The 16,154-nt window shown below is 33.6% G+C and overlaps 1 protein-coding gene across 1 annotated transcript in view; it reads right to left on the minus strand.

Moving 5' to 3' along the window:
- The window catches only part of LOC134531164 (vacuolar protein sorting-associated protein 54), a 183,988-nt gene that overhangs the window by 124,061 nt on the left and 43,773 nt on the right, over nt 1-16,154 (minus strand). Inside the window, exons 10-11 of the mRNA XM_063366788.1 lie at nt 15,472-15,598; nt 703-810 (exon numbers count right to left, since the gene is read on the minus strand). Of these exons, the coding sequence (XP_063222858.1) occupies nt 703-810; nt 15,472-15,598 (235 nt within the window). The remainder of the gene's footprint in view (nt 1-702; nt 811-15,471; nt 15,599-16,154) is intronic.

The raw sequence follows: 16,154 nt of genomic DNA on the forward strand, positions 1-16,154 counted from the left end.
CAGTGCAAAATGTAGGAGGTGAATAAAGTGGTAGAAATAAGAAATAAATATAACCTTGTTTAATTTCACTGAGAGAAGAGCGAAATCCAACAGAAATCAGCAGATAGTGTTATAATATTACTGAACTAAAATCGGTTCACCTTGCTGCCATTAACAATGAAAACTCATGAATAACTAGGGTTTCAATATGCAAATATGAGCACATTTAAATACAGTTTGGTAATATAGCATTAAAAAAAATACTAATGTATTCCCTGAAAAATAGATTGCATTGGATATCACTGTAATTTGCAATTCACGAAAATGTTCTGGATCACTATGTAGAGTAGCAGGTTGTAGCAAATTCTGGAAAGTAAGGCAAATAGGAACCAGGTTAAGTTAAATTAGCTGCATAATTAAAAAATTTTTCCTTACATCATTTACCTATTTTAACAAACATTTTAAAAATAATTATTGTAGCTGAATTATCCTAACAAACCATTCACGTTAATATCATTGTCTAGTTTCCCAGAAGCCATTACACTAAACATTTACTTTTTCTTTTCCTATGTATTTGTTCTGTGATGTAAAAAATTTTTTTTAGTGGAATTGTAATTCTCATTCTTAACATTTGAATTCAATATTTGAATTTGAGAATAATTTGGTATTCATATTTGATTAGATAAAAACTAAAATTATATTTGCACTGGTGTAACACCTTACCTGCTTCACAATTGCTTTTATCGTTGTGAATGCTTCTTCCTTGTAGGTATCAACAAAGTGGAAATGCTTCTGACGCAAAATTCCAAAAATGATCGACACCAACTTCTCCTGAAGCAAACAATTAAACAATCAGCAAATTAGATACAAGATTTACAACCACAAATGTCTCATCAAAATTAGTCAACCCACATAAATACAATGAAGGAATGGGATGAAATGGGTGAACCCAGAGAAATTTGTCAACAGTCCACCTATAACTATATTAATTGTTCATAATTATCGATGTGACAATATACAAAAGGCCTTCAATGCACACACAAATATGTTATTTTAATTATTGCTATCACAACTTTTGTTATAGATTTTCATAGATGTTTCAGGGCAAGTATTTTAAAAGGAACAAAAACTAGGTCTGTGCGAATATCAATTTTTGGACGTGACAAAGTCTAATAAATCGATGAACACCGGCTGCACGCACGAAAAAGTGTCCCGTTATGCACATTGTTCCATTACGCTGTGTCCCGTTACGCAAATTGTACGCTTGCGCCGCATCTATCTCTCTTCCACTCGATTGGCCTATGCATCCGAGGAGAATAAATACACGGCAGCACACAACTTACATCTACACGTGAACTGTTTTGTCGACTGGTTATAAAGTGAAAGTGAAGTGAAAAGTTTTTGTGGTTTTCATTGCTTATTACAACAACAATTTCGGCAATAAAGGTTAATTATTCTTGCATTTTAAAAATGTGATTACTAGTATAATTTCAAGTATTTATTATTTTATTATTAAAAAAAGTAGAATCTGTCGGCGAGTGCAGTAATAATAGGTTATGTTAGATATTTGAATACAGTTTATTTATTTGAAAACTTGTTCATAATTATATTTAAACTTTAAAGCTAAACCCCCCATTTTACAATTAATTACAAGTCATCTAAACGTGAACTGTTTCGTTGACTGTTTATAAAGTGAAGTGAAAAGTTAATGTGGTTTTCATTGCTTATTACAACAACAATTTCGGCAATAAAGGTTAATTATTCTTGCATTTTAAAAATCTGATTACTAGTATAATTTCAAGTATTTATTCTTTTATTATTAAAATAAAAATGATTCAATTTTATTCATAAAAGTATACAATCATTTCATCAATGTTTTGTTATGACGTCACATTAAACTATCGTCCGTAAACCGACTTTACAGACAACCAATTTTATTTTGAAACATTAATTTTTTTTTGTGTAAATAAAATTTATGTGTAATAGTTTGTAAATATTTTTTAGTTTGAATCGAATATGAATACGAATATAAAATTCGAATAGTAAGAAATAGAATCCCACTAAATTTTTTTTTCACTTGTAACAAATACATAATGAAAGAAAAAGTGAATGTATGATGTAGTAGCGGCTTGTGGAAATTATATAAATAATACTAAAGTGAAAGGTTAGTTTGGAAAAGTCAGCAACAATTAATAATTAATATAGGTAAAATATTGTTTAAATATTCAAATTACGAAAAGAAAAAATATTTTTCATGGTAATCAAAATAGGATCTACAAAATTTTTTTTTTTAATAAACAGTGCAAAGCTAATATTAGAGGCAATTGAAGTATATGTAAAGAAACTTCATGATGACGGGTTTAAAAAGAATGTACAGCGAGCAGTTTTTTATCTATAGTTAAATATGATGTAGTGGAAGGGGGGAGGGGGGAGGAGGGAGGAAGGGGGAGAGAGAGAGAGAGAGAGAGAAAGAGGAAGAGAGAGAAAGAGAGAAAGAAAGAGAGAAAGAGAGAGAGAAAGAGAAAGAGAGAGAAAGAGAGAGAGAAAGAGAGAGAGAAAGAGAGAGAGAGAGACAGAATGAAGAAAAAACTGTGTTTGAATTATCCACTTAGTGAAAATAAATCATTGTTTATATTAACATTTATGGATTATTTTTTCTGGCTTGTTTTAACTAAAGTGTAGGATCACAGCAACTGCTTACTATGTTTCTCTCTTTTTCTGTCCATTGTATATGTGCTTGGTAAAAAAAAGCGAAGTTCCCCCCCCCCCCCCACTCCTAGTGTAACCTTTTTTTTGCCATGAGTCTGTCACTACGCTAGGAGGGTGAGTGTGGGAATGTATCTGGGTCCATACTTCACTGTGTATTATCTAACAGAAAAATGTTGTAGTTGGTTGTTAGCCTTTACAAGTCTTTGCTGTGTGTGTGCTACCAGATATTTTCAATGAGATCTATACAGGTTTTTTTCTCTTCGGCACCCCGTTCTGAACGAAACTAAACCCAGAGCTGGCATGCCGTGTTTATCCTCTCTGGTCTTAAAACTCTCCAACTTTAAAACATGTGCAGCATTTTGATTTCTACCAATATGATACGTATTTATCCTTATCAGTATGCTGTGTATTCTAATATATTTTTAACGACCTGCCAGACCCTCTTCTGCCTAAAATACTCTAGCTGATAATGTGGTTCTTAGTAATGGTTCCGAATTACTTTGTTAAATCAGCTTTTTATAGTAGTCTTCTAAAAATTTATGTAGCCAGATATAGCAAAAAAACTCCACATAAATAAATCTTAAAATTACAACATTCCTGTTGAAATGTTGTCCCTGCCTGATGAGAAAATGTTCTGTGATCCCAATATTTCCAGACTTTCGAGAACTCGCACATCCGTATTCGTAAATGACTGAATATTCATTTTTCGAAGTGTTAATATTCAAAATTGAATACAAATAATAAACTATTAATTTTGATATTAAAAAATTCAAATATTCACACCGGCCTAAAGAAAACTGAAAGAGAAAAATAAGGGTATCACACAGGTATACTTAATACCGATAAGAAAATTGTTTATTCACTAACCTACAGATACTTAGGTTGAATTGGAAGAATCGTTGCCTATGTCTTTGGCAGCTAGCAAGAAATCATGAGTGTTCCATCAGCTACTGTTAAGTCTGAATGGTTGTTCAGTACAGCTGGACTTTTTGTCAACAAGAAATTAAGGATCCCTAATTAATTAATTAATTAATTAATAATAATAATAATAATAAGAAGCATTCTAGTTTTTCCCAATAAAAATTACTGTCCTTTTTTTGAACCTTAAAGGCTAGTATTTGTTTTGTTGAGGTTTTTTTTTGTATGCATCATGTTTGTGTAAATAATCTGTACATATTTATATATTACTGATTAATTATTTTATTTTATTTATTTTATTCAGGAACATTAATAATTCTTAATAATAACAATGAATAACAAACAATTATATTTGTTTTTACCGAAAGATTCAAAAAGTGATTTTTGGTTCCTGGTTCTTGAGCATTAGTTCCACAGGTTCTCACCAATTTAACCAGCAATGAGAATCGTAAATAAAATCCTGCTACCACCTGGTGAAAATACAGACTTCCCGCAAACCACTACAGTTATAGGGGACATATATTGCAAGCGAACCATGTACACATGTTTCTAACTTACCACTAAGCCAATGACAAGATACTATCAACACCCCGTGTGTAACACTTAGAAGTAAAGATTGGTAAATCTTTGAAACATGCCAGTGGCAGTCTGCAGTCTCCGCTTTCCTTCCTTTACCCCTGGTCTAGCAGAACGTAGTTAAAATAATTCAAATAAAAAGAAAAAAATATTGAAATTATAAAAAATAACATAACAAGTATTTAAAAAGTAAGCACAGTTATGAACATATCCCGATATCTCCAAAATGTTCATATCAGCAGAGAGCTGAATATTGGCTGATATCCAATACCTATATAAGTATCAGAAAAGCCCTAGCGCTAAGTAACTTGTTTATGGTCATATTATAGTGAAGTGGGGCACTGATAAGTCATATTGAACAGATAAGCATGCCGTCTTGGTGTGATGGGATATTGTGTGAAGTTTGACCTAGAACCAAAAATTGATTTTTTTTTAAGAACTGGAACCAAAGTGAGAACTAGAAAAAAGGAGAACTGATATATTACTAGTATCAAGTATTGAACATATATAGGATTGAGGATATTGCACTGAAAAGAGTACCAGAGTTCTAATGCTTGGCAAAAACTGTAATCCTGCCTCAATCGAGCCAGTCCTGTTCCAGATTTTTTTCAAATGGATTCCAGGTGTTGCCCTTGGCCACCAGGTTGCATTAACTCACTGGTGGCACTTCTAGGTCGCTCAGGGTTTAACCTTACTGTCGGTTTTCATTTCAATACAGTGTTCCTGTTTTCTAAAAGGTTACATTTCATACACATTTTAACACTTGGCTATATAATAACCTCGATAAACTGTAGGGGTGTGCAAATATTCGAAATTGCAAATATTCGTGCAAATCAAATATTTAATTCGATTCACATTTGAAACCAAATTAGGTATTTGAAAATTTCAAATATTCGAAAGTTTTCGAATGTATTAAAATGTTACTTTTGTTTGACAAAACGTGTGATACAATAATGTGTCGAACCTCGAGAAATCATTTTCCCGAGAGACTTAATGGAAGAAAAAAAAACTGTAAGCTGACCTTTACTTACATCAAATTTTAGGTTAAGTAAATGGGCATGCTGAGAACAGTTAAAGACAATGTAGCGTGAAAATTATCATAAATGCTTACGATTTAAATACAAACTTTACGTGATGTGTAGCATAATTAATTTATTATATCCAGTTGTCCTTAGCACAATTTTTGGGCGAGCCATGTGCCATATAAAAGTGTAAAACTATTTTAAACAATGCCAGCGCATCAGCTTTCAATAATAACCTTTAAAAACTAATGCACATATACTCTTTGATCACCATTCTATTAATTTTACTAATACAAATCTAGAGAATATTTTTTAACGATAGAAAAGTAAACACAGCTGCTATCATGGCTACAGCAAAAAAGAAAACGTGTCCATTTGTGGTTATGGCCAGCAGAGCACCCCATGGCCAGAGAATTGTGTTGCTATAGAGCATCCCACTCTTAGATTGCAGTGTGGAAGTAAATGGGCGCATTCTCTCTCTCTCTAACACACGCCGATTGCCGTTAGCGCTGTCCTTGTTTCTTCCTGAGTTGTTGCCAAACATCAAACGAAACTAAAATTTTAATTTTTGGACCAAGCTTTTTTTCATATTGTATAGCATTGAAATACGCACCAGGCAATGCTTATTTTGAATACTTAACAATATTTTAAGTGTCTGAAAAAATTAAAAAACATAAATTGTTCACTGCGAACTGTTTTGAAGTATTCCGAGATGTTTCACATAAAAAAAAAATAACCTACATGTGTATTTCATTCAGATTTTTTTTAATAATAAATTAATGCCTTAGGACGCCACCGAACAAATGTTAAGACAAAAACTGTACAGGTTTCACTTAAATAATTTTTTTAATATATTGAAATGCATTTTCTCACAAACTGACACATCAAAAAGTTGACCAGCGGAAAACTTTTTTTCTATTTAAGATAGATGGCAGACCAAGCGTGAAAAATGTTCACAATGAATTGAATTAGTTTTTAAAAGCAGCTCCATCTCAATTGCTTCTACAGTTTCCGTGGACATATCTGTTAAAGATGTGTCTTATCAGTACAAGAGCGCGCTGCAATAGAGGATTCTTTCACAAGCTGCCGTCATAAGAGGAAACAGGGTCGTGTGTTTAGATAAGTGGGGTTCTGTCCTTAGACACGCATTTCTGAAAACCAGCCTGCCAGTTAGTATTGCGTCTCGCGACGAAGCAACGCGTTGTGTCCAGTGACTTGTTACAGTTATAATTTTGACAAATTATATATTAACATACGTGATATTATTTTCTACATTTATTATTATTATTATTACGTACATATAAAATATGGAAGATAGAACACCGAAAATAAATTATATCGGTAGGCTACGCGGGAGGGAGCGCAAGATTGTGTTGAATGTATTTGAGTATTTTTCAAAAAAATATGAGTGTGTGCAATGCAATTATTAAGAAAGCTTACCATTCTTCTGGTCAGCTCTGTGCTACTCTTATGGATGGGGTATCAACATTGGTCAGCGGTAGCGATAGTGATAAAAAGGTATGTGATGTTATTAATTTCTTAATCAAGTTAACGTTACATTTATCGTATAAATTCCCATGAATGAAATGTGTGCGAACAGATTCTTATTGTAAGTTAAAGTTAAAAAAAAATTCCTTATCGGCACAGCCTAAAGGCGCAGGAAGATTTTGATGATTATATTTCTTTACATTAGAACAAAAAGGGATTTTTATATACTTACACCCATATTTTCTTCTTCCCCTTGCAGTAATGATTGTTACAAAAATATTTTAATCGAATCTTGAACATAATATGTAAAATGTATGAAATAAATACGAAGGAATTTAATAGCAATCATGGTACAAAATTTTGAATTATTTTTATATCCTTTTCAACACCAAGCATCTTATCAAACATTGTTTTAGACAAAGTTTTGGAAAATAATTATGATATTTACAAACAATTTAAACAGATTTGATAAAATGTCTACTAAGGCAGTTACGTTTTTTTTTGTCCAGTGAAAATATTTTTTGAACCCATGCAGTTATAGCTGGTCGTATCAAAAATTTATTTTGAAAAAATTTTTTGGCATTAGGTACTCCGAGTTATCATACGTTAAAATGGATGCGATATTATTCATACTATGGGAGTTGTTGCGATTTTTCTGTTTTTCAAAAAATCTTCCCCATTTCGACCCAATTGTACGGATTATTCCCATAACTTACTCGACCGAGAATTTCCATTGCCGTATTTTATTTATCATTTTGGACATGACTTGTCCAAAAATACGGCATTTATCGCGCCCATGAAAATGTGATTTATATATATATATATATATATATATATATATATATATATATATATATATATATATATATATATATATATATATATATATATATATATATATATATATATATATATATATATATATATATATATATATATGGGATTTTTAGAACATAAAAGAAAACTATAAGAAATTTTCGTCTACAATAGGTAGTTTTTATTTGAAATTTACATAAAAGTGGCATTATTACAAATTTATTTGTGTAATAGTATAAAATATTATAAATTACAATATGATTTCTTAAAATGCTTCTTGTTCCATCCAAATTACAAAGACACACATCTCCTGAAATTCGTAATGTGTTAGAGATTTGGCAACAGCGCGCACCATAAGCCGTGTACTGCAATCTAAGAGTGGGACAGGTTATAGAATTGCTCCAGCGCAATCACCTTTTAAACTACCGAAAATGTTACATAAATAATTAGATAAAATTAAAAAGACACGATAAACAAAATTCATTAAAAATTATTTTGCCTTAACACGTTTGATTCCGAAAGACTGAGAATGGAATATTGACCATGCTTATGCTTACGAGCAGTTGTAATAAACAACTCTTCGATATATTGATTGGTAATCGCTTGACTATTTACTGCGGAAAATAAAACTGATACATCGAAGATCTGTTTACTTTCATAAACTTTTTTTGCCGTTTTTAATTTTCAGAATAAGAAGTGAAGTTCAGAACGTTGTTTTTTCTGCTTCTGGGAACATTGTCACTTCCAAGAGGCAATGCCTGGATCCAGAACATGTTAAGGAATTGGTCTTTTTGCACTGCAATTTACGTAATGTTGATGGCATGGTGTAGGCTTGGCTTTTGATGAAGACATTTCTATACCACTGATTGTGTTTCATTACTAAACCATTAGAAGAGACATAAAAATGTACATGTTACTTGAGGAATAAAAATGTATTTAAAGCTAAAGAACATTACTCTTTTAAACAACAATTTATAATATGCCAAATTTTTACTGTAATTATTCAGATTTATACTTAGAACTTAATTAGAAAATATTCGCAAACTATTCGCTATTCGCAAATATTTGCAATTATTTGATTCACATTTGATTTGCATTGAAAAAGTCACATTCGCACAGCCCTAATAATCTGGCAAAATAACAACTACAGCATGGTGGTAGTCCAAAACATGCCGGAATTAAGACTTTTTAGTTTTTATTGTATTAAGTATCAAAATTATGTTATCATCTTAATGCTAGTTATTGCAAACATTTTCACATCAAATTAGCTACAATTAATTAAGTTTTATTTATAATTGTGCTGACTGTGTATCTACAGTTAAATTTTACAAATACTATTACTAAGGGTATGCAAGTTCAGCCTTCATTGTGTAACTGTCCAGGTCCTAAGTTTCACAATCCCACAGTTTTTTTGCTTCTCCTCTTTAAGCATTTGACAGTTTTTAATTTGTTTTCCTTCTTACAGCAGGTCTTGGTGCAACACTTGAATTGCAACCCCAAGGTCCCCAGTTTTAATTCTTATCTTCTATGGTTCCCAAATTACTTCAGGCAAATGCTGGAATGGTTATGAACTACAGACAAACCACTATTCAGAAAATCCCAAATAAAGAAAATTTCATGCATAAAATTTTTTTTAAAAATTTAGCAATGGACCTATAAATACACACAATTTAACCCTTTTAAAAAGTTTTCCTGTAAATAAGTTAAAATATCTAAGTACCTTAAGACTAGGCCTGTGTGAATATGAGTTTTCAAATATCAAAAGAATAGTTTATTACTCGTAATCGATTCGATTGAAAATACTAAAACTTTGAAAAAAAAAAATTCGGTCCTTTACAAATACAGTAGAATCCCACTGATGCGACCCCTCACGGTTTCCAGAAAAACGGACTTATAAACGGAATGGTCGCAATAGAGAATTCGGGGTGTCACCGCATCGTCGGATACATACACATGAATGCCGCTCGGGCAGTGTCTAGCCGAGCTCGGCGCGTCCACTATCGCACGAAAAGCCGTCTCAGCTGTCATGTTATCTTAACCCGCCCGCATGAAAAGCCGCTGTGGTAGCTTCTGCGAGAGCGTAAGAATCTCGTCCAGCCAGGCTGGCGGTAGCGGCGGCTTGACGTCATACGTGACGTGACGCTTACCTCTCCCATACCCTGCTAATTCTTCAAGGCTCATCCCTCCCAGAGGCACAAACCATGTAAAAACACCCTCCCCTCCTTTTCCAACTAACATTTCAACACATTCCTTCCCTTATTTCAACCTTCTGCGTGAGAAACTGTCAGCATCCTCCTCCCCTCGCACACTGTGTGCGACAAATCCAGGTTGTATAGTCCATTCTCGGTAAAATAAATATTTTTATGGGCTTATACGACTGTCCTTCGCCGTTAATAAATACTTTATAAGTTATTATGATACAATTTGTTTATTAGTCACACAGCAGTTTCTGCTGAAAAATCACTAATACCTCGAATTCTATTGAATAGAAAAATTTAGCAGGGCAGTAAATATATTTATTTTACTGCACAGTTACTTTTCCATCTGCATTCCAACGTGTTTTTTTTTACGCTGTGTGAAGGGACGTGGAAAAGATAATTTCTTGAGCTGTCAAAATAAACATCGCTGACGGCAAGGGCGGGAGCCCATCCTGTCGGTCGGTCGCTGTGATTATCTACTCCAAAAACATGTCACAGCATTTCAGGATAGCATTGTTCTTATATCATTCGTTTATAGCCGAATGTTTTCTACCTGATCCACACAAGTTCCTTCGCCACATTTTGAATGAAAATAACCACCAGCCGGCTAGCATAGCCGAACATAGCGCGAGTATTTATCGGAACCCACTGTTCGGGGTATGCGAGTCCGAGGTGTATAGAATAATTCCACACATTTTTTTTTGTTTATCTGCGCATGTGCGAAGTCAGCGATGTTATAGAAAAATAGCCGAGAACCAAACACCTGGCGACGTCGTTAACACAGTGAACACAGCTTTGTGTGGCCAGTGACACCTGAGATGCAGCTGGCAAGATCACACTAACCAGTTGCAAGACAAAGGCACGGGACCGGGACGGCAATAGACGCGCACGTAGATGCTATCAGGTGATGCGCGCAGATTACCGGTATTGGCTAGCGTGGACAGTCTAGAGGGGTGGTATCTATTTTTAGCAGTCTTTTGTATGCCTGCCTGCTTACAGTACAGCGCTCGCCAAGATAAACGTGAACACATAGCGCCCAACAAAGTGTAACAGACTTGTTTTTCAGCCGATTTTACTCAAATTTTCGACTTTCTCTGCTCAAATTTTTCACGGTTTCTCAAAAAACGGTCGTATGAACGGAATGGACGCATCAGAGGGGGGTCGCATCGGCGGGATTCTACTGTACTGGGAAATCTGGAAATATTTCGGTATCATAGATTATTTTCTCATAGGGCAGGAACAAAATTTCCAAAGGATTTACGTAATGTTTTAGGTTCATTTACGCTGAGTTTGTTGCTACATCTGGCCAAGTGAATTTTGAGAAGACTAATATAGAAAACCAGATTTAACACGGTAATTCAGAACCATTACTAAAACCCACATTATTGCTAAAGTATTTCATGGAGAAGAGTCCGGCAGGTAGTTAAAAATAGATTAGAACTGACTGCATACTGATAAGGATAAATATGTGTCATATCGAATAAAAACAATGCGCGGGTGTTAAGGTCGACAGTTTTCAAATCAGAGGTTAGAAACACGGTATGCCAGCTGTGTGATTAGTTCCATTCAGAACATTGCGGCGAAGAAAAAAAACTTGTACAGATCTTGTGGAAAACATCTGGTAGCACTCTCACAGCAAAGACTCCTAAAGCCCAACAACCTATTATGTTTTTCTGGTGGATAATACACAGTGAACGACGACCAGATACAGGCCCACACACACACCTAGCGCAGTGACATCTCGAACAATTATCTTCTCTTCCCGTGGCCCAAAAAAAAAGGTAACACTAAGACGTGGAAAAAAACAACACCTGCTTTACCAAGCACACTAAACTGGACAGAAAAAGAGAGGAACATTCTAAGCAGGTACTGTGTTCTTATACTTTAGTTAAAACAAGTAAAAAAAAAATTTCAATAAAATTTAAAATATGTTCATATAAATTATGATTTATTTTCACATAGGTAAAAATTCAAACAAACAAGTTTTAAATATTTTTTTTGTATGATATTTAAATACACATTAAAACTGCTCACTGTACATTCTTTTAACCCATTCTCTTGAAGTTTTTCACACCTACTGCAATTGTCTTAAATATTCGCTTTGCATTGTTTATTAAAATATTTTTTTTTGCAGATTACATTTTAATTACTATGAAAAAATAATTATTTTTATTTCCTTTCAAAATTTGAATATTTCAACAAAATTTTACCTATAGTAATTGTAGCTAACGTAACCTAACCAACCTTTCACTTTAGTTTTATTGATCTAATTTCCCACAAGCCACTACACTACACATTTACTTTTTCTTTCAAATATGCATTTGTATAATACGTGAAAAAATTTTTTTAGTGGGATTTTAATTCTTACTACTTAAATTCAATTTTCATATTCGAGAATAATTTGATAGTCACATTCGTATTCAATTCAAACTAAAAAAACTGATATTCGCGAAGGCTTACTTAAGACACTTAACAAAATTTTACTGTATGGACCATGGCCTATTTCCTTGCCAATAGCATTCCCGATTCATATTTTTTTTCTTCTCTAATGAGCTCACTGTTAACAAAACCTAATGTTTTTGAGGATTAGGCCTCGCCATCTTGCAATTTCAAATACTTTGACAGAGCTTGCAATAATGCTTTCGTGCTAATTTTTCTTGGTTTTACATGGCATAGGACTTAACTTTGGCTACTTGTTGAAGTCAACACTTGCGAAATAGTGTGATTATCATGATAGTTAAAGTCGCCCGCGAGAAATAATAAGTTATTTCCTCGCCGCGCTTACAGACAACAGCCTGTTAGTAAATATGTGGTTGCAACAAGGTAAAGAAGGTCTGGGGGAGATAATTTTTGCCATGACATGTCAAAAATAGAGTTAAATACAGTAGAACCTCGATGATACGTTTCCGTGTCATACGCCGATTAATTTTGGTCCCGCCGAAAGTACTATGTTTACAATGGTTTACTTTCCCGGAACATACACTTATAAAATCATTCATTTCCCGTTTCATACGTTTTTACAAAGCGTAAAAGCCCAAAATTCACAAATTTTTTTGTTATATTCCTCCTGATAAACTACGTTTTAATGCTTTTATTTTGAAAAATGTTCATTGTTTACATTTGCAAACGTAAGAAAATAACTTTATCCCACCATAGAAATTGATAGTATCAGGAAGACTGTACACTTCGCTAGTAGCATCTATGGCCAGCACCAAGCGAGACTAGTGGCGCAAACTAGCAATGATTATGAAAATGGTGCACGCGCTTTACCAAGGCACGGATCTCATATTTTGTGCATTCATTAATCTTTGAACTGAATATACCCGTTTGTTATTGTTTTCTTACGATCGGAGTGTTTTGTATTTTACGTTTCTCAAGTTAAAAATATTATTGAAAATTGTTCTGTTGCATAAAGTTGTTTGTAAAAAGAAACAAACAAGCATAAATTTCTGATTTTCTTTTTACAATAGCCTAATTTTTTTAATTTCTAATTTAGGCTTGGTGACTTTTCCTGCCCTCCAAGAAAGGACTTCATAACATTTTGTAAGGCCACTGTTTCTCATGTCAGCTTTACTTGATTATGGACTGTATTTTACATTTCTGGTGGTTTTATTATATGTATATATAATTATGAATTCATATCTTTCATATAATGCAATTATTTACACATTATGTATTTAAGTTTAATCTGACATTGTGCTTGTATGCTAGATTGAAAAAAAAAATTATTATTGCCATTCCCTTTTCATACACTTTCCCGCATCATACACCATTTTTGTGCCCTCCGTTGAAAAGTGTATGACAGGGGTTCTACTGTAGTACAAAATTAGAATTATAGCAAAAAGATGGAAAAATTCAAGAGCAAGGCCTAATCCTCCTTAAGCAAGCAAGTGATTATAACATTGGGGAAAAAAATGTCGGAAAACTCCAAGCCACTTCACCGTCAAAGATTCTTGAGAAGCATCATTAAAAATATTTTTGAACCAAATCAAAACTTCTGATATACAATTGGTTGATCTTAGAGATGGACGAGTTGAAGTTTTTTGGCTTCGAGTCGAGTCGAGCCGAGTTTAGCAATTCATATTTCGAGTCGAGTCGAGTTCGAGTCACAAAATGTTTGAAGAGGTCGAGTCAGTTTGAGTTTCATAATTTTATAATTTTTTGCGTCGAATATGATAAATAAAATATTACAACTCCCATTGATATAAAAATTGTGTATCCAAGATGCATCTGCATTATTTAAATATTTTAAATGATTAATTAGCAAATCATTATGTTATTTAAATATTTTAAATGATTAATTCAAATCATTATGTTATTTAAATATAAAAAACTAAGCTTTATTTCAACATGATTTCACAGTATCTTTAATGTAGCTATCCTAACCAAATCAACCGTCCACAATGTTTTAAAGTATTTATAATGTAGCTAACCTAACCTAATTGACCATAGTTATCATGAGTTGTCCAAAATAAACATTCACGGACACACTGCAAACGAAAAATATGGCGGCGTACAAATAAATACCGTTGCCTTGTTTATGGTATTTCCTTTTATCAACACCGCCATATTTATTTACAATGAACAAAAAAAAAAAACGAAGATGTTCGATCGGGAGTTTGGCTCTTTCGTCTGTGAAAAGAAGGCTTCCCGAGTTACGTAACTTTTTTTTTTCCGATCCACCGGCAGGTCCCCACATGAACAAACAGCTCAAGGGATATAGCATATAGGCCTTGTCACATTGTCACATGCTCAATGTAAATACACTTTCCGCGGCAAGATTATTCGCCCCGAACTTGTTACAACTACAAGAATATCAATATGTTTTTAAATAAATATTTCATGCATTATATTTGGCAATCAGTAACTGATTGCCAAATAAAATGCATGAGCGTTGTTATTATTATATTTTATTCAAACAAAAAGAAAGTATTTTATCCTAAACGTTATTGTAATGCAGCACTGCATAGCGGAGCACAGCTAAATTTAGTTCCAAAATGCAAGGCTGGTTGGCCTAACACGCAGCCATTTTCACGCATCATGGCTTGGTGTTATTTACTAAATATTGCAATATAATTATTTTATGTTTTTATTTTTAGGTTACGGAACCCTCTCTTTTTTATACGAGTTATTATAAACGGGGCACGATAAACGTGATGATTATTAATACATGTGCGTTTTGCAACAAATTTTTCTTCAGTGAAAATCCATTGAAGTATTTTGTAAACAAATGCGGTACCGTATTTAAAGTAAACACAGGATGAAAAACAAAATGAAAACAGTGCACGATGTTTTCCAAGCATTTTTTTTTAAATATAAAATGGTCATGTGACATAATTTTGTCCTATAAACTGTCGCCACTATCGACAAAATCACGTTACGACGTCACGTTCATAAATGAAGGTAGGCCTAGGTTTGGTTGCACTTGTACCTATTATGGCGCCGTAGCACGGTAGCGGGCAAGGTTAGGTTTGCACAGGATTTGTTTTGTTTAAAGGTCATTATCATTTCTTGCTGTATTAATGACTTGGCGAAAACGTTAAGACAACCTATAATAAAGTGCTATAATGTCACGATGCTGGTACTTAACTCGAAACGTGTTTCGAGTCTCGAACTTGATAAATTATGTGACTCGGTTTTCGAGTCGAGTCAATCTGACCCAACTCGGCTCGGCTGGACTCGATAAACCAAGACTCGACCCATCTCTAGTTGATCTAATAGTTTTGCAGTTGAGCAGAGACAGGACTATACGTGTGAGCCCTCACCACTTCCAGGACCTTGTGGTCGTCCCCGAGTGGGCGGTTCAGGTCTGCCGTTGCGTAGCGCTCAAACTCAGTGCTCAGCATCTTGTCGATCAGTCGCTCCATCTCCTGGAGCTGCGAGCCCAAATGCCTGGCCCAAATAGTACACATTCACAAATAACTCATACTGTACATAACTCTGACAATTGTTAACATTTTTACATACTTATAGATTCAAGTTTAGAAAACAACCAATGCAATCCAATCTACGAATCAATTCAGTCTTCACTAAAATTCACACAGCCAGAACATGTAAAGAGCACTAAAAAACCAAAACAAAAAATGTTCAAAATACCATACCATAAATAGGAACCAAATGGGACATAAAATAATGTGAAATAAATCCATTCCAAATAACATATAAATGTGAGTCAGAGTTTCAGTACTCACCAGTCATGTGTTAAAATCTAACCTCAGTAACGAGCAGATTCATGTGTTCTCGTGTTATTCATGTTGCAAATAAACTTATAATATGGAATTTGGGCACAAAATTCAAAATAAAATCCTTAAAAATAACGACGAGCATGATAAATGAAACAAAAGTATTCATTTAAAGGAAAAATGGAAAAAAATATTTTTCTTTCTAAAACTTAACAATAATTCTATTTAATAAGACGGTACTATTGATTTTCAGGGCTAGCCGAACA

The sequence above is a fragment of the Bacillus rossius genome, chromosome 3, assembly GCF_032445375.1.
Source record: "Bacillus rossius redtenbacheri isolate Brsri chromosome 3, Brsri_v3, whole genome shotgun sequence".
NCBI lineage: Eukaryota > Metazoa > Arthropoda > Insecta > Phasmatodea > Bacillidae > Bacillus > Bacillus rossius.